The sequence below is a fragment of the Thamnophis elegans genome, chromosome 4, assembly GCF_009769535.1.
Source record: "Thamnophis elegans isolate rThaEle1 chromosome 4, rThaEle1.pri, whole genome shotgun sequence".
Lineage (NCBI taxonomy): Eukaryota > Metazoa > Chordata > Lepidosauria > Squamata > Colubridae > Thamnophis > Thamnophis elegans.
The window spans coordinates 491,425-515,309 of record NC_045544.1 but is presented as its reverse complement, the minus strand read 5'-3'; the positions used below and the strand labels follow the sequence as shown (position 1 = coordinate 515,309).

Here is a 23,885-nt window from a genome sequence, read left to right as displayed (position 1 = left end):
TGGAAAGAATGCAAAATACAGTAGATTTTCTTTTGGATCAGCAACTTTGACATATTACTATAAGGACTTATACACATAGCAATAATAAATCTCTTCCACATTAGCAGCAATTTTTTTTTGGTAACAAATCTCATTACAGTGGAAAAAATAGGTTTCACAAAGACTTTTCAGCACTAAGCTTAAAATACAATTACATGACATATTTTGCAGATAACAGCAGATCTGAGAGCAATGGACAAATGCTCATGATACATCTATAACAGAGCATAAAACGCACCATTTTAATGCCTCATTAATATTATCAAAACATCCAGAGCAAAAATGGGCTCCATTTACTAAAAGCAAAATAGCCACTTACTGTTCACCAAGCATTTTTTTCCCACCAATATACTCTATTCATTAGCACTTCAAGTGCTGGTTTAGCTTCCCAAGCCCAGAATAAATTAAAATAAAATAAAAATATTTCATTCCTGCCTGCAGATCTACATAAACAGAACTCTCGTACCCATCTGGATCAGAAATCTTTCAGTGGTGGGGACTGAAGTGTTATGTATATAAAGGACACACATCAAGAACAAGCCCACACATCGTGGCAACGGGAGGGGGGGGGCAGATGAAAGAAAAATGGGAGCAGGAAAAAACAGCAAGGGGCTACAGCAATTGGAGTAATTTTTAATATATTAACTTTATAATAATTAATGTTAATATTCATACGATCAGAACGAATACCTATCTAAACTTGCATCCGATTTCCTGCAATATAATCAATCACTTTTGGAAACCCACAGGCAAGATAGGATGGCTAAATGTTCTCATGTACTAATTCTTGCTTTTTTGAATCAGTCACAGTGACTGTATTTATTCACAACATAAGCAATAAACCAGGTATGAAAACATGGATTTTATGGCCCCTAGAGATGCCCCTTACAGAGAGGAAGAGTCTCTTAAAGTTTTTTTTGGGGGGGGGGGCATTTAAGAATAAAATGAGTACACAATCATTTCCCAGCCTTAAGGAGGAGCCAAAGACAAGCCATTTCCAGTCTTGTCAAGAAAACTGCAGGGGGCTTCTCCAGGCAGTCAGCAAGAATCTGACATGGTTAACCAGAAGGAGAAAAAAAAAATCCTCATCTAATTTCAATCTTTAAAAAACTCCGAAACTCCCCCCTCCCCCCCCCAAGCCCTTATAATGTTCAACAGCGGGAGGGGTCAACTATGGCCCCCTTACGACACCTGCGGACCTCAACTCCCAGCATTCCTGACCCACCTGGCTGGCTCAGGAATTATGGGAGTTGAAGTCCCCGGGTCATAAAGGGGGCATAGCTTGCCCACCGCTGCTCATCAGGTTTCACAAAGTGCCGTGTTTCCCCCCCCCAATAAGACAGGGTCTTATTTTCTTTTGACCCTGAAATAAGAGCTTGGCCTTATTTTCAGGAAAGTGTTTTTATTTTGGAGGTGCAGGAGGTGGCGAGCGTGGTCCCCTCGTGGCTGCTGCTGTGTTGCAATATTTTCGGGGAGGGCTTATTTTAGCGCATGCGCTCAAAAGCCCAATTGGGCCTATTATCTGGGGAGGTCTGATTTTCAGGGAAACAGGGCACAATGCAGCCTTCAGATTTGTGGATCACGTGTGACTGTGCCGTAAGGGTTATAAAGCATATTGGCAGCATTCACACATTGCAGTAAAGCACAGCCAGATAAATTAGCGCAACCCATGCGCCCCACAGTAGCTGGAATCCAGGGACAGGCTGTCTCCAACCCCACAAAGCTATCACCACTAAAAGGCTTCAGGAAAAAAGAAAGAGATATTATATTATATAGAGCTGCAATGAGAACCATCTGTTTAAAAGAGATCCCTTTTTGTATTTGCCCATTGCTAACTTGAGGGCTGGACTAGAAGACCTCCAAGGTCCCTTACCAGCTCTACTCTATTCTAACCCCAAACAGCCTCGGGAATATTGCAGGAGAATGAGAAAATCCCCACCCAGAAGGACGGTGGGTCTCTGTTAGCACGAAAGGGATGCTGACTTCCAGTCTGTGCCTGCCAGCCTCAGACAAAAGGGCTGGTACCTTTTGAGGAATGAGGAATGTTCAGACAAGCCTCTTTTTCCAGGATAAGAGCTGCCCTACATTTTCCGAGGCAGAAAAAAATAATAATTTTCATTTTGACTGTGGGGAGTTTGGATATTCAGCATCAACTTTGCTATCTATTTATCTACCTAGACAGACAGACAGATGGGGCCAATTTTGCTATATATGGATGCCAACTTGGGGAAAGGCAGCCATGCGCTCGGTCTCTCTGAAAGAGCAGAGTTAAGACATGTTTGCGCTTGCTTGCTTGCTGTTACGGAAATGACAGCCAGAGATTCCCGGGTGGCAGAGGAACAGAAAACCACAATCAGAAACCACCTTCTCACAGACACTGTAACTACCCCAGACAGCTCTGCGCCCGCAGGCTTCTTTAAACCAGGCATCTGCCCACGCAGCCTACTTGCACCATTAAAAAAAAAATGCTGTTTTAGAATAATGAGCACCATTCCATTATTTGGGCTGAGGTGGGAGGGGGTGACTGCTTAGTACCATGGCACATTAAAACTGAGTCCAGTGCACAAGAGGAAAGTTTGACTTTGCAGACATGAGAGCTGGGATTGAATTACCAGTCGCAGGTCTGGGGTGACATTATTTCTAATCTGAGACAATCCTGAACCTTTTGGGGTGAATTTTTTTAGGACTCTGGAGTAATGGGAGGAAGGGTTCTGGGTCAAACAAGTGGGCTGCAGGCCCATGACAGGGCCCTGAAGTTTCTTCTCTGAAATCCTAGAGTGTTAGCAAGTTGCTGAAGACAGTCCTGGCAGGGCCCAGGCCTCATGCTCAGATTATGGTTTTGTTTTGTTTTTTTTTAAAGTCCTTTCCAGTTCAAACATTGCACTAAGCTCCATAAACTCAAAGGTCTGAATTTGCATAACATATTCAACGTAGACAAAACCACTATTATGGCTTCCCGTGATGTGTCATCTCAATTACTACTGAGAGGATAGGTAGTTAGGTAGGTAGATGGATGGATGGATGGATGGATGGATGGATGGATGGGTAGATAGATAGATAGATAGATAGATAGATAGATAGATAGATAGATAGATAGAGATAGATAGATAGATAGATAGATAGATAGATAGATAGATAGAGATAGATAGATAGATAGATAATCTGCCTAATTAAAAGGCAACTTTCTATATTTAGAGAAGGCCCTGTCTATTCCACTGTAAACATTAACTGAGCAATTTAGACCAGACTTTTGGAGAGAATTGTTTCCAGACATTAAACTTGTCCCACAAGTTAATATCCATCCATATTGATCACTGTGGTATCTTAGAATTCAAGCCACAAAATGGACATGTGTCTTTCTCACCTTTCATACAGTGCACCCATCCACACCCACGCATGCGCACGTACACACACACACAGACACACAAAGTTTTCTTATACAGAAATTATGCTTTTCATTGTTTGAAACAATGAAATTATCTCTCAGAGACAATTAACTGTAGGTTTCTGCTTTGTTACAAAAATGTACATCAAAAGAGGTCCATGCATGAATCATGCTTTCTGTTCATAACCACAACAAGGAGCATCAGCTTCCATTTCTTGAGTCTGAGCTTCCGGTTTCAATGCATCCTTTAAGAAGCAACAAAGATTCTCCTGCTCCTGGGTGAAGAAGTAAGAGGGCAAGAGCTGTTGTAAATCCGTTCTCTGTTGTGTTCACTCTCCAATGAACGCATCTATTGTGAAAAGAAAAAGAAACATGTTTCATTGAAATGCTTGCATGCTTCACTCTGCCATTGTATTTAAGGTGCTTTATTCAGATGGATGCCAAGAAACATTTTTATATTCATTTCCACGTTTGTTGCATTCATCACAAATCAAGGAACCTTGTTAAATTATAATTTATCACAAATTATAAGGGTCTTGTTAGCTTGACTGCTAACAAGCTAGAAATAAGTATGCAGAATGTTACTTTAGAATGAAAACTTTTCCCATTTCCTACAGTCCATGCACAGCCTTCTCTGTGGCTGCTCCGACTCTCTGGAACCAGCTCTCCCCAGAGATCCGGACCGTTCCCACTCTCATGGCCTTCAGGAAAGCTATAAAAACTTGGCTGTTCCGGCAGGCCTGGGGCTGTTGACCTCATTGTTAAGGTCCAGCCCTGATTAGAATGAATGTATGAGGGTGTTCGTTGTTTTTAAATTGTTTTCTTTATCGTTATGTTTTTCTTATATCTTTTGTAAATAAATAAATAAATAGATAGATAGATAGATAGATAGATAGATAGATAGATAGATAAATAAATAAATAAATGTCCATGTCTCAAGAGCCTTCAGATCGAATACAAACTAGTATTCTTCTGCTACTACACATTACAGCCAAGTAGTTTCTTTAACCAAGTTTTTCCACCATTCTAAGTCATGGCTTGGTGAGCATCACATTGGGAGGTTTCCTCACTTCATCCATTCACCATCAAACCTGAACAGAAGAGTTAGTCAGTGTGAAACTTTTTTGAACATAGCACCTGCCCTAAACAAGCCACTGTTATCTCCACTGCTCCTCAGTGAAAGGGGTTCACGGTTATACTTTTGAAATCAAAGCAACAACAAAAAATCACATTAAATCCTTCTGTCCTTACTCTTCTCCCCCACCTATTTATATTTACCGCAAAATGGTAATAATTGAAGTTTGTACTATAACTAAACAATTGCAGCTTGTACTGTTCACACAGTTCTTTTTTTGAACAATATGCATTTGTTATACTGCTTGCACTCTATGCCCTAATCTGGTCCGAATCGGTCGTAACCCACCTCTGGATTGGACCATGTGGTGAACTTGTGGGGTAAGGGTAGTGAATTTTCAACTGGGTGAGGAAAACCTGGAACCTTTCAGATTCGGGTTTCCCCAGATGTGCCAACATGACATCTCTAATAAAGTGGAACTTTGATGAACTTCAGGCCTTGGATTTTTATTTCGTTGGGCGTGTTTCTTGGAACCCTGACAGATCAGATCAATTCATTTTATAATGAACTAATAAGAAGAGAAACAAATAAACAAATAACCCCCATAAAAACATTGTATTTGGCATTGTACAAATCGTGATAGAAAAGCTCAAGGTCCACTCATCATACCATGATAATCAGATATACCAAGTCCATATTTTCATTACGTTTCTATCACAGCAACCAAATTGCCTTCCCGTTTTGAGTTGCTGGAAAAATAACTTCCCCAGAGGTGCCCAATGTTCCCCAGCCACTCTCTTCATCAGCGTAAGATGCAGCGTTAAGGAAATGGACTCAGGGGGGAAATCCAGCAGGTTCTGGAGAACCGGTAGCGGAAATTTTGAGTAGTTCGGAGAACCGGCAAATGCCACCCCTTGGCTGACGCCAGAGTGGGGAGGGAATGGCGATTTTGCAGTATCCTTCCCCTGCCACGCCCACCAAGCCACGCCCACAGAACCGGTAGTAAAAATATTTGAATTTCACCACTGAGTGGACTGGTACCAAAAAGTTCCAGGGTATGGTCCACTCCCAGTTATGGAGGTTCATTGACTAATTTTAGGCAGATACTCAATGCACCTCCTACACAAAGTGGTGGTCCTGAGAAAGGTGGAGAGGAAAAAATGCTATTTGGGCTGCCATGAGCTCTCCAAGGAAACAGAACTAGCAAGTAAATAAATATACAAAGGCAGATATCAGATAATGCTGTGGAAACTAACAGAACAGAAAGTGTTTGAGAAAGACTTTAATTTATCTTTAGGGGCAGGGTTTTTTAAAAAAAAATAAAAGGTAATTTCTTTCTTTAAAACCAAAATGAAACTCTAATGCTTAATTTATGTCAACCTCTTTAATGAATATCCCTTGAACAACACAGTTTTGTCAGCATCTGCTTGATTTATTCAAGCTCACAAGAGAGCCCCATTTTAAAAAAAAATTAAGCTGTAAATATAAAAAGTTCACGACTAAAGCAATGTCTGATCCGTTAAGAGGGCAACTTTCAAGAAGAAGCTGTTCTCCCAGAAGCCACAGCATACGGGAGAATACAGGTAACCCTCGACTTACAGCAGTTCGTTTATGAGCATTCAAAGTTCTAACAACACTGAAAAAAAAGTGATTTATGATCATTTTGTACACTTATGACTGTGGCAGCATCCCCACGGTCATGTGATCAAAATTCAGACACTTGGCAGCTGATTCATATTTACGACCATTGCAATGTCCCGGGGTCATGTGATCCCCTTTTGCAACCTTCTGACAAGCAAAGTCAATGGGAAGCCAGACCCACTTAACAACCATGTGACTAATTTAACAACTGCAGTGGTTAACTTAACAACTGAGGCAAGAAAGGTCATAAGAAGAGGGAAAACGCTCTTAACAACTGTCTTGCCAGACAGTTGCCACTTGGCAACTTTAAGACCTGAGGTCAGAGCTGGCTGGAGAATTCTGGGAGTTGAAGTCCTCAACTCTTAAAGTCACCATGTTTGAAGACCTCTGTGCTAGAGCAACAGAAATTTTGGGCTCAGTTGTGACCGTAAGTCAAGGCCTACCTGTCTCTGCCTCAGAGGTGGGTTGCTACTGGTTTGTACTGGTTCGGATAAACAGATAGTGGTACTTTGGCCTTGGTTGACTGAACCGTCAGCAACCCAGGCTGGCCACGCCCCGAAGTGGTTCCCCGGTCGCTGATGCCATTGCCTGCATCTTTTTTAGTTAATTTTAAATGCTCTGTGCATGTGCAGAAGAATTTATAGTCAACTGTGTGTCTGGCACAAAGAATGCCAGCAGCAAACCCCCCCCCCCCCCGCTCTGCCTGAATGCCAACACTGCAAAGTTTCCCACTTTCCTTTTCCAAAGGTGGAAAACCCAACATTGCTGATCTTCAAGCAATACTAGGAAACTACACAAGCCACCTCCTTCCACATCATAGAGTTAAAATCTGTTTTCCAGGACAAAAAGCCAGCAGAATGTAAGAAGAGCTTGTCTTTTGTTCTCAGGGCGATTGTCTCCTTTCTCCCTTCAGTTTTCGAAAGAAAATGTTTAGGCCACAACATGTTTAACCCTCTGAGCCCACTGAGAACTGAAAAGGCAGAATGAAGTGAGTCTGGAATAGGTGGGGCCAGCACCCACTAATTCTCTGTGGGTAAATTCTCTGCCAGACAGAATTTAACAGGTATTGGCAAGAAAGCTGCTTGAAGTACTAGTTAATGGCTCCCTTGCAAATAGGAGTTCAGCATCTGCTGGGTGAGAGATGTGCCCGAATTTCAGAATTTATAGATTCCATTTCCAGCGGATACAAGAGAACTTCTCTTGGCTTAACTCACCAGTAGTCAATGTAGAGCAGGGGAGTTAAACTCATGACATCACGGCATCGTCACGTGGCGTATCAAGACTATTTCCCCCCTCGCTAAACTGGGCGTGGGGGTGGCCAGTGCATGATGCCTCCGGTCTGCGGACCAGCAGTTTGACAGCCCTGATGTAGAAACAATCTATACCAGCTGAATGCATTATAATGATTACAAACTTCAAACAGTGCTATGTTTATAGCTCCATGAATTATTCTAATTTCAGGAGCATTCACACAAAATTACTGATCCTTATCTGACTCCCTGCTAAAAGGTTCCTTGTTCCTCTCTGAGCCTCAATTCAACCATTGTCTGCTGTCTTGGCATTGGATGGCCTGGAAGAACGAAAGACAAAATCCTCTTCAACCAGTCACTGAATGCAAGAACTGGATTGTTCTTACCCTACAGGTCAACCTCGACTTACAACCGTTATTTGTTTAGTAACCGTGTGAAGTCAAAACAACACTGAAGGAAGCGACGTATGATCATTTTTCACACTTTTGACTCTTGCAGGCATCCCCAAACTCACGTGGTCAAAGTTTTTGAATGTTAGTATCTAATTTGAAAAAAATAATGAAAAAAGTCAAAAATGTTGTAAGAAAGTTCAAAAAGTGGTGGGGCTGCAGGCGTTCATGGTGACACTATAAGATTTTAAAATATGAAAGTGATTTCCTTATGGAAAGGTTGTTTGACATGTGTCTGAAGAATGGAACCCATGGAACCCTAATGATTGGAAGAATGCCATTATTATCTATTACGAGTGAATGTTAAAACTACAGGGGAATTGATTATTTTTTTAAATGTTTCTGGAAAGATGCTTGACAGAATCCTGAAAGAAAGGGAACAGGAAACAACAGTGAGACTCCCACAGGTCTTCCCTCTGCTTGGAAATCCTATGCTCGTAGTCCTCAGGGAGGTGCTTCTGCTGAGCCTCCTTCTCGGTCAGATCCAATTTAAACTGAGCCAGCTGTTTTGCCAGCTCTTTCTCATGGTGGCTGCATAGCTCCAATAACGGCTTCCTGTTGGGGCCCTAAGGAGCCCGGGCGGGGAGGCGAGGAGTGGCTGGCAGGGGAGGGGCGAGTAGAGGCCGATGAGGCGCCCCTCGACGTGAGTAACATAGAGTTGGCCATGCCAACTCAGTCACATGCCCCCTAGCCACGTCCCACCTGGTCATTAGGCAGATCATATTAGTGGTCCCCAGGATTTAAAATTATGAATTTAGTGGTTCCTAAGGTCCGAAAGGTTGGTGACCCCCTGCTATAGGGTACATATGAAATATGTGAGTTTAAATAAGAAAAGACAGAGGCAAGAATGATTACGTGTGGAAGAATGCACATCAAGTAAAAGTTAGTGATCAGAAGGAAAACTCGTACATAGAAATCATTTGATCAGACAAAGATAGTAAATGAGAATCAACTTATAAAACAAACACATGAAGAATGAATGGGCTAAGAGGAAGAAGAGGCCCCCAAAAGACATACTTAGATGGCATGGATGAGATGGAAAAAGGTGAGTTTAAAGATCAAAAGCAACATATGAATATGTGAAAAGAATAATGGTCTGCAATAATAGGAAGGCATAATGATATAAGTGAATGCTACGTAGTGGTTTAGCTATACAGCAGAAACTCCATTTAGTAGAGTTTGGATTCAGTGGATGAAATTCCTGTTATGTTTGTGTTATTACAGAATATCATCTGTGGATGGTGTAGTCTCCAATTTAATGGACTGTTGGGAATAATGGACAATACCTCCCTCCATCTAATCTGTTAACACAAAGATTTGTGGTGTTTTCTTTTACCTATCTCATGTCTTAAACCTTATTTCCCATTCCTTTCTGGGGTTTTTTACCCCATGGAGAATAGTGGCAGTGATATATTCGATTTATCTACATATCAAAAAGTCATACAAGGAAACCCAAGGGAAACCGGATAATGGTCATGCTTTCTGCTGACCAGCACAAGATTGACTCAGCCTTCCATCCTTCCAAGGTCAGTAAAATGAGGACCCAGATCATTGTGGCAATATGCTGACTCTGTAAACCTCTCAGAGGGGGCTGCAAAGCACCGTGAAGCAGTATATAAGTCCAAGTGCTATTGCTATTCTTCATTGTTTGACAAATCAATAGGAACCATTGGCTTTCCAGATGTAACTCACCAGCTGATAAACAGTAATTGTAGCACAGCTTAAAAATCAGTTGGTACATAAAAGTACAGATAATCCTCCACTTACAACCCCAACTGGGTCCAACATTTCTGTTGCTAAGCAAGACATTTGTTAAGTGGGTTTTGCCCCATTTTACAACCATTCTTGCGTGAATCACTGCAGCTGTTAAGTTGGTAGCACAGTTGTGATGTGAATCTGGCTTCCCCATTGACTTTGCTTGTCAGAAGTCTGCAAAAAGTGATCACATGACCCCGGGGCACTGCAATAATCAGGAATGGGAGTCAGTTGCCAAGCATCTGAGTTTTGATTACATAAACCTCTTGCACTTGTGTCTTAAGTGTCACTTTTTCAGTAATGTTGTAACTCTGAACGGTCACTACATGTGTTGCTTTCAGTCGGGGACTAACTGTATAACATTGATGTTAAGTGTAATTGAAAGATGGGGACTGAGTAAGTCCCTCAATAGAATCACCTTCTGGGCCTGTCCTCATTGCTGACATGAAGTGCCGTCCTCCCATTCTTGAGAAAATTGGTATGCTGATGTGAAATCTTCTATTTCTTCTTTATCTTCTTCTATGTATTTTGAAGCTTAGATGAATGGTAGGGAGCCATTGGGGAGGGGGGGGGTTGACCTTGGAGGAGGAGCCATTCTAAGGAGAAGTTTCCTGAACAATTAATCAGTGGGATGGCTTCTCTCGAGAGTTGTGGGTTCTCCAACACTGGAGCTTTTGAAGAAGAAACTGGACTTGTCTGGAATGGTTTAGGGCCGTGATGGTGAATCTATGGCATGTGTGCCACAGGTGCCATGCGGAGCCCTTTCTGTGGGCACGTGACCCACCACCCAGCTCAGTTCCACCGCACATGCGTGCGCACCTATTGTTGGCCAGTTGATTTTGGGGTCTCTGCCGCACATGCGGGAGATGCATGCGTATGCATGGGGGGGAGCACAGAGGGGTGTGCTCCCCTCACAACCCATTTTTGGTCCCAGGAGGCTTCAGGAAGGCTTCAAAATGGGGTACGCATGTGTATCCAACGGAGGGCATAGCACATGGGTGTGTGTGTGTATGTGTCACATGTGCATTGCATTATGAGTGTGGGAACGCACGTGCACATTTTCGGCACAAGAAGAGAAAAAAGTTAGCCATCACTGGTATAGGGTCTCCTGCCTGAGCAGGCAGTTGGACTAGAAGACCTCCAAGGTTTCTTCCATGTCTTCATGTTACTCTGTAATTCTGCATCCAGAAGACAACATGACAGCAACTAGTACCAAACCTACATTGGGAAGAAAGGAAAGTGCTAGAAAAACACTCAGCCTGGCTTCCCTATAATTTCCCTGGGGTGTAAGTCAAAGGGAGGGATGGGAAAAAGCAGGCAGACTTCTCAGCGAAGTATAGTCGTATTCCACTTCCTGTAGAGTCATATCTTGCACTGCTGACACGAATGTCCTGATTATGGGTGAGCAACACAGGTTGAACCAAATGACTTGTTGAGCTTCTCCTCCCCTCATTCATGGGCTGGAATGAGATGAAGCTTCATGAGGGACCAAGGCAAAAAAATAAATAAATAAAGATGCCAGCAGAAGTTTTGGGGGCCAGAGTTAGGGACAAGTAGGCATACAAGCTACCCATACGAGCCATGCTTTCTCTGTTGGCATAATAGGTGCATTTTGGCTTAATATGACTCTATAGACATGCTTTCTTATTGCATCTATATTTTGGGGGAGGGATTTGTGATATTCCAAAATTCGTTGGTTCCCTGTAACAGTTAATGATTTCCTGGGAGAGAGGGAAGATGGGGTTTGAACCATATTTAGAGGGAATCACATCTCCATCTTTGTCCTACATAAAAATTTCAAGCTTGATTTATCATAGCATTTAATACCACTAAAATATTTTTCCTGTTAGTTTAAAGAATTATTGCTAGAAGTTTAAATCAATTATTATTTTTGAATGCAGCTCGCCTGCCTGGAACCCACACTGTATATCGGACATTAATATGATTCAGTGGGTCCGGAGGTACTTCTTCACGAGAAGAGTACTCTACTCCTCTACTCACAATAGAATTCTCTATGCTCAAAACTTTGGTCTTGGACAATCTGGAAGTGCGCCACCTGAAATATGATCTAAGCCCAGTACACGAAATTGTCTGTTACAACGTCTTACCTGTCAGCTTCAGCTTCAATCTCAATAATAATACAAGGGCAAACAATCAATACAAACTCAAAGTAAATCGTTCCAAAGTTGATTACAGAAAACATGACTTCAGCAACCGAGTGGTCAACGCCAGGAGTGCTCTACGTGACTCCATTGTTACATCCTCTAACCCCCACAGATTGAACCTTAAGCCTGTCTACCGTGGACCTCACCCCATTCCTAAGAGGTCTGTACGGGGGGCGTGTACAAGCGCACCAGCGTGCCTTCCGTCCCTGTCCTAACTGTCCCCATTTATTTGTATTCATTTCTTTCCTTCATGTCCATGTTTATATTTATGCCTACTATCTTGTACATGTTTGACAAACTAATAAATACAAATACAAATTATACAGTATTATACTGTAATACTGTATAATGGAGAGAAATAAAATCTGCAAAATCTCACAGGGAATGAGAATGTCGAGACCTTAAGCAAATGAAGAAATCCTACTGGAATAATTCAAGCATCCTCATCCCAATTGCCTACAATGAGGCCAGCTTGCTAATTAAGTTAAAAGGAGTCTACCGCTCCACTACGTTGTTTCAGTCTGCACTCATTCTCTAACCACCCTGATAATCTGGACTGTTGCTTATGTTTCTTTAAAAATAAAGCAACTGAGAAAACTGTTAACATGTAGAGGCAACTGTCTTTGCTCTTTGGAAAAAAGCCAGTATTTGCAGGAAATCAAGGATGTATTATTTCATAGCAGGAAGTTCCTAGCGTTACAGAACTGGGCCTGGATTACAGGAGTGTCACTATACGATTCAGTAGCCTCCTTACAGCTCATCCTCTGACTAACAAATTGTATACATACTATAATGATGATGGGCATTTTATAAAGGATTTGCCATCGGAATTCTTCACTGCAAAAATGGTATATGCACATTTGCATTTGCCTTAATAAGAGCTGCTCTGAACTAACGAAAATCAGAAATATATCTTCTAATATTTTGAAGGACAAAGTGAAATTAGCTACAAACAACATTCTCAAGAGATTGCTATTTTGAGCTGTTCTGTTTGTAGTGTTGGCTCTCAGAGTTATTAACAGACTGGATTCACACATTATACTAAGCCAAAATGTGGTTTGTTTGGTTTTAGCATAGTGTGAAGTGTGATTTAACTGTTGTGGATTGCATAATATGGTGGACATCTTAGCATATTATGGGAACTCAGCCCTTGTTGGCTCAATTAGCAAACCATGATTAAGTCAACAGCGGATTATTGCAATGCAAAAATCTTTTCACTGCCTTCAGAATCTTTTAAATGGTTGCAAAATTCTACAACCTGCAGGAGCTTCAGAATAACGTGTCTTTTCGCAAAAGTGATTATTTCCAGCCTCAAATCTGTAACTGTAGCTTATACCAATTGTAGTGGGATAAAACCTGATTTGACTAGCAAATTAAAAAATTAAATTCTTCACCATTCCCTTCAATCATCAACATATTTTCTTCTCCACATCCTTTCCAAGCTGCTACCCTCAATCAGGTAGAAGTCAAGCACTGGTTAGTGAAGAAGGCTTTGCCGCTTCAAATATCTTATGAAAAACTCGGAATAAAGCTATATGTATTTATTTATATTTATTTGTATCCTGCCTTTATTATTTTTACAAACAACCCAAGTCGGTGACTATATCCAACACATTTTCCTCCTCCTATTTCCCCCACAACCCTGTGAGGGGGAGAGAGAGAATGAGAGAGAGATTTGGCCCAAGCCACTCAGCTGGCTTTTCATGGCTAATGCAGGCTTGAACTCACGCCCGTTGCCTTAACCACTAGACCAGTGTTTCTCAACCTTGGCAACTTGAAGATGTCTGGACTGGCTGGGGAATTCTGGGAGTTGAAGTCCAGACATCTGCAAGTTGCCACGGTTGAGAAACACTGCACTAGACCAAACTGGCTCTCTGGGTAGAAACTGCAATGTTTTTGGCAAAACTGAGCAAGATTTTATTCAATTGTTTTCAACCTGGCACCCTTGACAATGTGTTTATGCCAGCCAAAACCATTCAAAGAGTTGCTGTGTCAATGGATGGGGAAGATTTCACGTTGGAGGAGGCCATTTTTGAAGTATCTCTATGCCAAGGAAGATGGGGACAAATTAAACATTCCCTCATTAGAACAATTGTGGGAATGATGATGCCGCAATCTGCCGCATTTCTTCATCACGCTCCCTAGATGGCCTTTGATGTTGTTTTGGATTAGTGAGCAAACACGCCAAGCACCAGAACCCCTGCCTTCCGCTAAAGGGTTGAAGCGAGACCGCGAGGTCAAATCTGTGAACGACAGTCCCAATGGCCGCTGTAACCGAAGGATATTTGTAGTTGCTTATAACTCTACCAGATGACTATGGTTTACTCAACAAATCACAGCTTAGCCTAAGGTCTGAACCTAGGTAGGGAAGAACAGAGGATGAAAACTAGTAACTAAAGATTGTGTGATTTTCCAAACATAGAACAGTCAAGAATCTCCTGATCAGGATATATTCTCAGTTTATATTACTGTTTCATATAATTGAGCCAGTCTGGTGCAGTGATGAAAGTGCTGACCTAGAAGCCCGGGAACTCTGAGTTCTAATTCTGCCTCAGGGGTGAACCCAGCTGGGTGATCTTGGGCCAGTTACTCTCTCTCGGCCCAACCCACCTCACAGGGTTGTTGTTGTTGGGGAAAACAGAAAGTGAAAGGAGTATTGTTTGCTACTTGGAGTTGTTTATAAACAAATGGGATAAAAATCTAACAAACCAACAAATATTCTTTTCCTTAACAGCACCATTCCGGAAACTGTGTGTTTGAGTGGAAAGATGAGGAAAAAGAACTTGGAAGCCAATCTTCTTGAGTTCAGTGGTGTTTCCTTACAAATGAACACATGAGACTTTATTTGTATTATTTCTTCCGGACCAGGGTTTTTCAAACTTGGCAACTTTAAGATGTGTGGTCTTCAACTCCATACTGGCCGAAGAGTTCTGAAGTCTTCTACACACCCGAAAGTTGCCAAGTGTGAAAAACACAGATCTAGAGTTTTTCCACCCTGTGTGCCATGAACTCTTTCCAAGGTTGCTCCCCACAAAACACTACAGTTTAGAAAAAACTCTTTCCAGTGTATGTAGTATGTGAAAGAGGCATGTGCATTTTTTAGTTTTGATTTTAATTTCTGTTTGTGGAAGATACACTTGTTCTGGCAGATACCTTCAGGTAGCTACACACAGGCTAAAACACCTCCTGTCCCAGAAAATTGGATTTAAAGACGGTCTCATTCTTCACCAACTTTATTCTTTGTCAGTAGGAAGTGATTAAACCAGGTAGTTCTTATCAACTTTATCAATATCTAGGGATTTACCAATAGGGAGCTTTGCATTACCTACAACTTAGCGTAGATGGTGCTAATGAGCAGTTTTGGTCTTTTTTGGGCTGACGCATAGCCAGTCTAGGAGATTGGGCTCATGAGACTGTCTGATAGGAGACAATCGTCAAATACGTAAATGTTGAGTTAGTATGGGCTTATTCTTTCCTGAGATAAAAAATGGAAAAGTAACTAAGTGGAGGTATCTACTCTGCTATTTTCCTGTGAAGAAAATTAACGAGATGTATGTTGTTATGCTTTTAAAAAAATCAAAGAAATCAAATTTCACTTATTTTCCTTCTGCCAAGAATGAAGTACTGGTGAATAATTAAGACCTTGGTTTTCTATTCAGATGTTATCAAATCTCTCTCTTTCTCTTTAAACAAAACCGCTCCAGGTGATACAGCCAAGACTTTTCCATTACTCTATGGGATCTTTTCTTCATGAACAAATGTTATCATATCTTAATTGACTGTAAATTCCTCAAGCTAAGATGGCTCTAGACAATGCCTACCGTATAATTAGGCAATGAGATAACCTCCTTGAACAGAGCAGCAAATTATTCATTATTTGCTTAGTTATTACTTCTCTACCAGGCATTTCTGCTTCATGCCAACATTGCTTGGTCAGTTTCCAGAGGAAATGCCATCGGAGACTTCCTTCGAGTAACATGTGATCTTGGAGGGATCCTGACCAAGACCGTTGCCCTTCCAAAGATTTAGGTAGGACGTGATTGCTTATAATGCACATTACGTTTATTTCACTATTTTTACATAAATATGTGTTTGCTTGTATTGTATTTTATGATGTGCCTAGCATCTGAACAGATTGTTATGGCTAAATTCGGTGTGGCTCAAGGGGGCATCAACTGATTGGTCCCTCTTGGCCAAAAGATGTGAACGGATGTCTCTTACTTTGCAAGTTTATTTGGTAAACTAACTTATTTAATCTCAGTATGTTTAACCAGAAACACCGCTGCTGAAGTGGTATCAACATTTGATGACTGCATTTGGGAGAACCAGTCAGGCAGTGTATTTCCAGTAAACACCAGTTAGAAAAACATGAGCACGTCCCTAGCGGTTGAAGAGTAGGATAGTCACAACCCATGCAAAGTGTCCCATGCACAATAGCACACTTCCTTCAACCTCTTAATTTCAATTTATTTCAATTATGCAAGGTATTCTATCTGATATTTGTGATCATTGACCTGTTACCACTGATTGAAACTGCTTGATTTCCCCCCCCCCCTTGATGTACCAGTTGTTAAATCCTAGGTCAGTGCTTAGAGTTCAGTGAAGGGCAGAGAAATTGCCTGAGAAATTGTGTATCAAAGGTTCGAGTTTGCGAATGGATATTCTAACTCCTAAACAACCTTTTAGTAAGTGCTCTTTTTAAAAAGCCATCGCAAAGTCCAAGTGCTAAGTATATTTGGTGAAAAGTAAATCCTATTGATGCACTGTATCCTACTTCCTAGGAAACGGTGCCCAAGCCTGCACCACATCACACTTTCATTTCCTGTTTGTCTGGGAACCTTTTAGATTCATAGGGGCACCAGCTGAAGCAACAACCCTGAAGAAAATTTGCAGCCTGGATATTTCAGTCCTCCTTTTTGCACCGGCCTGAACCAACCTCAGTCAAGGTGAGGCGAAAACCAATGGAGCAGCAACAGAATGGGAAAAGGGAGAAATGCCAGGAAACGGCCGCACAGCCTGTTACCTTCTGGCGTCAGAGGAAGGCTTAGCGCTTGTTAATATCAAATGAAGTAAAGTGGGGAAAAGGGAGGCCCACAAATGCCCCCCCCCACTGTAACTTAAAAGGGGATAAATAAGAAAAAGGAAAGTAGAGGGATGACAAGGTTGACATCGCAAAGGACAAAATGTGTGCCAGTTTATCTTAATTAGATGAAACGAAGGCTTGAGCAAATGGCTTTTTGTTATCATGGCCCAACCTGCTGGGAATAAGCTGCTTTCCAGTCAGAGGGCAGACACGACGTGTGTCAATATTGACTTTAAATTTCTTTGGTGGTTCGCATTTCTCCTTAGCAAAGTCCATGATTTTCTAAAGGCAGCTCAAACAGTGGAATCTTTCATTAAAAACAACAACCACCAGCTATAACTTTCTGGAATCATTTATCACCATGATAAAATTACGGAAAGCCCAAACGGAAAGAATTAGTATCAACACTGGTACCATATGTTATGCCCATAATCCTTTACATATTAAATATTATGATATATTAAAGACAAATTGTAGGTTTCCCCATCTCTTACTCCATGGTGCTAGAGAGCTAGAGAGGAGAGAACCTTATTCTGTATATTCACAGTTATGCACATCAAAGGTGCACGGATACACTTTGCACATGTGTTACACTGACCTGGGGGTCCCTGTGAAGGCAGCAATCCTTAGGCCAAGCCTTGCACCGCCACATGAGCCTCTCTGGCTTTCTTGCACATGTACAGCCACTTGATTATCCGAGCGTTGCGTTCAACCACAGAGGTGCCGCTGGGGGCCTGTTCCGGGAGCTCTTCCTCCAGGAGTCCCTCCTCATCGCTGGGCCTCGTGAAGTCACTTTCAGACGCTGCCCCGTTGACACTGTGGAGATGGAAGGAGAAGTTGTCTGAAGCCACCGAAAAATTCTCTTGGCCCAAATCTTTTATTACTTCAGGTTCAAGGCCACAGTTCTTAAAGAATGTCTCAAATTCAGAGAAGGACTTTGAATATCGCGAACTGATATCCGATTGAGATCTCTGGAGACCTTTCTGCCTCATCTCCTTTGCATCGTAAGGCGGTGAAGGCCCATTTAGGGCATTTTTGCATCTGCTGGCCGGGAAGGGCATTGGGTTTGCCTTTGCGGGTGAATTCTGTCCTTCTAGTTCATGGCTGTGTCCCGTGTCTTTGCCCAAAAGAGTCCCTTCCACTTCAGGGGTGGTTTCCTCCTTGAGGACAACTTTGGACACCTCAGAGACCGGCTGCTTTTCCTTGAAGGGACCCTGGAAGAGCCTCCGGACCAAACTTCCACGAGGATTCTCCTGGCTTTGGCCTCGGACGAATTCACATTTCTGACGATAGATCACCAAGGAATCTGGTCGGATCTGCCGTTTACCACTGTTGCGCCTCACAATGGGAGGGCCGCCTTGCGGGGCTGCTGGGCTGAGCTCTGTGGCCGCCGGGCCCTTCTCCTCCCTTGGGAGCTCGGCCTTCTTGCTTCCCTCTGAGCAAGTCTCGCTGCTGCTGCTGCTGCTCTCAGAGGCCGAGCTGAGGGAGATGGCCGGCACCTGCTTCCTGCTGATGACTTGCTGGCTTTTCACGTACTTGGCCTTATCTGCCGCCAGCCTTTCCACGGCGCTCTTCCTGCTGGGTTTGGCTGCCTCCATCTGCTTGCGAAGGTACTCCGGGCCCTTGTGGAGAAGCCGTGCTGTCAGCGAGGAGGGGAAGTCGGAGATGTCATGCATTCCCACCATGTGGGAGAGTTCGGTTGGCATAGCAGGCTCAGGTGTCCCAAGCGGATTGGCACTTGAGGCAAAAGAAGGAAAAATTCAAAGCCTCTTTCCCCCCCCCTCCTCCTCCTCCTCCTCCTCCTCCTCCTCCCCCCTTTTTCTCAGGAACCTCTCACAAACAGCTAACAACCCTGTTCCTCCTCCTCCTCCTCCTCCTCCTCACTGCTGGGCGAACAAAGCAAAACACCTCTGCTCTGGCCAAGCCCAACTGTCTGTGCCTCTGCAGACACTCTTAACTGCACACATGCACGAGTACACACCCCTCCACGGCGGCTTCTTTGCACATTCACCTTTCCAATGAGACGGCCCCTCCGAGCCAGGCACAGCCAATCCGTGTGAAGCTCCAAGGCCTCTCTGACATCAGTCGGGAGGGAGATGACTCACTGGTGTTAGAAGGAGCGTCTCAAACCATCAACACTTTCATTGCCTCAAGCAAGGACGAACCTTCATGAAGAGCGGGAGGGGAGGGAGGGGGGGTTAAAGGAAAAAGAAGCAGCACGTAAGCTTCCTTCTGCCCCCCCCACCTACGAGCAAGAGCCAAATGGGAATGAAAGGGCCGGAGGAGCTTTCTATGGCAGAGAGCCAGGTGCAAAGGACAAAACAACCTCCCCAAGATCCTGCTGTAGGTTTTCCAAGATCACCTTGAAAGGGGACGATTGGTGAGATGAGGGAAGCTCACTGAACTTGGATTTGAGAATTGATGTGGATGAATAAACTGAGCTACGAAGCCGGAAGTTCCCAGTTTGAATCTGCCAATAATCTCAGGAGGAGGCAGCTAATAGGCTCATCGCTCCCTCCGCACCTCTGTCACTTGGGGAACAATAAGCACAGCTCGATTGGCAGGTTTGTGGTAAAGAGAAATGCACTTTGAACCCACGTGGAAGTGCTACTCAGATGCCGAAGATTGTTTGTATTGCAGGCAGAGAGAGGGGATCTACCATACACCCCCCTATTTTACCACTTCTGTGATCTATTACAATATGTCAGAGAATTATTATTTTTATTAAGGAGAACTAAATACTCTCCCTTCCTGACATGGTTGGAGGAGAGCTGTGATAATCTAGTGTGGTTAAAAAAATAAAAATAGAAAAAGGTCTGGTAACATTTTTTCTGACTCATGTTTTTTTTAATTAAAAGATAAACGTTTTTGTCTTTTGACAGGAGCTGCAGCTCTCAAAATCTTATGCCGTTTAATAAAATGTCCTAGTCAGCAAAGGTGCCAATCAATCAGAATAGAGCTGGAGGGGATCTTGGAGGTCTTCTAGTCCAACCCTCTGCTCAAGCAGGAGAGCCTATATACCATTTCAGACAAATGGCTGTCCTGTCCCTCCTTAAAAACCTCCAGTGATGGAGCACCAACTACTTCTGGAGACAAGCAGTTCCACTGGTTAATTTTCCTCCCTGTTAGGAAGTTTCTCCTTAATTCCAGGTTGCTTCGCTCCTTGATTAGTTTCCATCCATTGTTTCTTGTCCTGCCTTCTGGTGCTTTGGAGAATAAGTTGACCCCCCTCTTCTTTGTGTCAACCTCTCAAATACTGGAATCCTGCTGTCATGTCACCCCTGGTCCTTCTCTTCTCTAGACTAGCTTCAATGGCCGATGCCCCCCCTCCCCAGCCCCCTTCCTACGCCTGCACAGCCGTTCTGGGGTGGCCCTTCACAGGCCCTGCCCAGTGGCTCTGCACAGCCGTTCTGGGATGGTATCAGTCCTCAGTTATAGTCCTCAGGGAATAGCATCTAATTCAGCAAAATATATGATACGGTAAAGTGTTTGCTTTCCATTTTAAATCCTGCTTAGGGTACTCAAGTCACAAGGCTGGCAAATTGGCTCCAGAGTTCTGGTGCTCAGCCCTTTTCTCCGACCACTCCTCCTCTCTTCCTGTTGCTCATCTGCCTCTCCCACTGGCTCCAGCAATTCAAACACTCGCCTTCCATATCACATGTAGGATGGTACGAGTGAGTAGATGGAACGGAAAACTATATTTTCACACCACCCTAAAGGAGAGGGGATTAACCTATCCTCCAAGGCACCTGAGGGCAGGACCAGAAGCAATGGGTGGAAACTAATCAAGGAGAGGAGCAACCTAGAACTGAGGAGACGTTTCCTGACAGTGAGAAAAGTGAATCAGTGAAACAGAAGTTGCCTCCAGAGGTTGTGGTTGCTCCGTCACTGGAAGTTTTTAAGAGCTTCCAGTGATGAAGTTTTTGTCTGAAACGGTGTGCATGGGGTTTTCTCCCCGAGGGTTGGACTGGAAGATTTAACAGACCTCCAGGCTCCCTTCCAACCCTGTTATTCTGCAAGGGATTGTTGTGATTTCTAGTCAATCAGAAACCATGATTGCAGGCCAGTTGCTGGCCTGCTGAATTTCCTGGCAGAAGATGATGGGCACTGAAATGCCAGAAGGAGGAGAGATGGGGCTTAAATGCCCCCTTGGGGGAATCCTGTCCTTGAAAAAGTGGACAAATCTGATGGAAGGCCCTAACAATACCAGGAACACTTGACATGCTTACTATGTTAGCCTTTTTTGTAGTTCATTGTAAAAGTTTATTTACAGAAGGGGTAGGACTTGGAATGCATCCATTACTTGCTTTTATTTTGCATTAGTCTTTTCTTCCACAGAAAGATAAGGTAAAGGTAAAGCTTCCCCCTGCACATATGTGCTAGTCATTCCCGACTCTAGGGGGCGGTGCTCATCTGCATTTCAAAGCCAAAGAGCCAGAGCTGTCTCCGTGGTCATGTGGCCGGCATGACTAAATGGCGAAGGCGCACGGAAGGCTGTTCCCTTCCCACCAAAGGTGGTTCCTATTTTTCTACTTGCATTTTTACAGGCTTTCGAACTGCGAGGTTGGCAGAAGCTGGGACAAGTCACGGGAGCTCACTCCGGGACATGGTGTGTAAAGGCGGTGGCTCAGTGGCTAAGATGCTGAGCTTGTCGATCAGAAAGGTCGGCAGTGATTAAATGCAGCACTGCAGGCTACTTCAGCTGACTGCAGTTCTGCAGTTCGGCTGTTCAAATCTCACCAGGCTCAAGGTTGACTCAGCCTTCCATCCTTCCGAGGTGGGTAAAATGGGACCCAGATTGTTGGGGGCAATATGCTGACTCTGTAAACCGCTTAGAGAGGGCTGAAAGCCCTATGAAGCGGTATATAAGTCTAATTGCTAAAAAAGTTCGGCAGTTCAAATCCACAGAAAGATACATATGCCCAAATATACTGTCAGCAGGAGCAAATTCCATTTCATCCTTACAGAGCTAGTCCTTGACTTACGACCATAATGGATCCCCAAATTTCTGTAGCTAAATAATATTGTTAAGTGAATTTGGCCCCATTTGATGACCTTTCTTGCCACAGTTGGACCAAGAAGATCTCCAAGATCTCCTCCAACTTGATTATTCCGTTATTCAGTCACTGCAATTGTTAAGTTAGGAACAGGGTTGCTGAGGGAATCAGGCTCCCCCATTTACTTTGCTTGTCAGAAGGTTGCAAAAAGAACCATGTGACCCGGCCACACCACAACCGTCATAAATATGAATCAGTTGCCAAGCATCTACATTTTTATTACCTGACCTGGGGGATGTGGCAACGGTCGTAAGTATGGAAAATAGTCACTTTTTTCAGAGTAATTGTAACTTCAAATTGTTGTAAATCGAAGACTATTATAATCATGAGGCCAGACAGTGTAAAGATTTTCCCCATTGTATCCAACTCTGGGACACGGTGTCCATCTCTGTTCTGTAGCTAAGAGAGCAAGCGTTGCTCAAAGACATTTTTCGTAGTCATGTGGCCAGCATGGCTCTACGCCAAGGTGCACAGAACACTGTTACCTTTCCACCGAAGTGGTACCTTTCTATCTACCGGCATTTGCATTCTTTCAAACTGCTAGGTTGGCAGGAGCAGGGGCAACAGGTAACAGGAGCTCACCCCATTGAACATTGGCTATGAAACCATTGTATCTTTTAAAAAAAGATGCAAAATAGGGATTGAATTAAAGGAAAAAGTTACGGTAGTCTAATTAAATCTCTTAGCCCTGAACCTTTTCAATTTTGGCCACGCATGGTCTTCAAAAGCAACAACCAAGAGGTTGGAGCTGTCCACTTTGAGGACAGAAATATGTAAAAAATTAGATGCTCATGAAGTTTTCTTTTACTGAACAAACCCTACTGTGGATAACAATTTTAAGTGGTATTTTAAAAATGTCTCAGTAATTTATTAGCAACTGAATGAATGAAGTTTTCAGAAACAAATGATCAAATTTACTGTACCATGCACATGTTGGGGTTCAATTCCAAGTGGGGAGAAAGACACTGGACACATGGAGACTTTTTGGAAGGATGGTTTAATGGTGAACAGGACCACTTGGGTAGCTGAACACATGAAATGGATATGTGTGTGTGTGTGTGTATGTGTATGTGTATGTGTATGTGTGTATGTATGTATGTATGTATATATATATGTGTGTGTGTGTGTGTGTGTGTTGCATTTGTGCTGATAAATAAATAAATAAAGGGAGACTTTATTTATCAGCACAAATGCAACACAAATGTAACAAAGGCAACAGTAAAAATAATGGCTTTCTGTTGTGATGGTCTCTTGTGACGAACTGATAGACAGAGAAAGGAAGCAGACTGCTTCCCCCCATATTTGGGCATACCAGGGGTTGTGACACTAAATACATACATACATACATACATACATACATACATACATACATACATACATACATACATATATTATTTGTTTTTGTTGCCAAGGCCATCTCAATCTTACATGGGGAAAGACCCGAATACAATAAGACCAGCACGCACGCTGAAGCCAGGGAAGAAGGTATATATTTAGTGTCACAACCCTTAGCTTAATGGCTAAGACCTTTATTTATTTATCAGCACAAATAAAACACAAATATAACAAAGGCAACAGTAAAAATATTGGGTTTCTGTCATGATGGACTCTTGTGACGAGCCGATTGACAGATGATGGAAGCAGTTAGCTTCCTCCCATAATTGGGGCTTACCAGGGGTTGTGACACTAAATATATACCTTCTTCCCTGGCTTCAGCTGATAAGGAGGAGAACTTGTGGCTTAATGGCTAAGACGTTTGCCTAAGATGCAATACAGCCACAGGTTCGAATCCCAGTAAGGGTATGGCTAGCTGATGAGAGCTAAATAGCTTGAAATAGATCTATACTACTCTCCCTTTATTTATTTATCAGCACAAATAAAACATATATATATATTTGCAATAATACATAACATCTTCATCGTCAAATTCTCTCAGTTTCCTCTTTTTGTATCTCCTCCTTTCTAACTTCTGTTTCTATTATATCT

The 23,885-nt window shown here is 42.9% G+C and overlaps 1 protein-coding gene across 1 annotated transcript; it reads right to left on the bottom strand.

Moving 5' to 3' along the window:
- Window positions 1-3,227: 3,227 nt before the first annotated feature.
- FAM110C (family with sequence similarity 110 member C) lies at window positions 3,228-18,652 on the bottom strand. The gene is made up of 2 exons (XM_032215982.1): window positions 17,441-18,652; window positions 3,228-3,773 (listed from the first exon to the last, which is right to left on the bottom strand). The coding sequence occupies exon 1, from the start codon at window positions 18,546-18,548 to the stop codon at window positions 17,469-17,471; it is 1,080 nt and encodes a 359-aa protein (XP_032071873.1). The 5' UTR covers window positions 18,549-18,652; the 3' UTR covers window positions 3,228-3,773; window positions 17,441-17,468.
- Window positions 18,653-23,885: the final 5,233 nt, after the last annotated feature.

Coding starts and splice junctions, on each gene's coding strand:
- FAM110C (XM_032215982.1), bottom strand. CDS start 18,548: ATGCCAACCGAACTCTCCCACATGGTGGGAATGCATGACATCTCCGAC.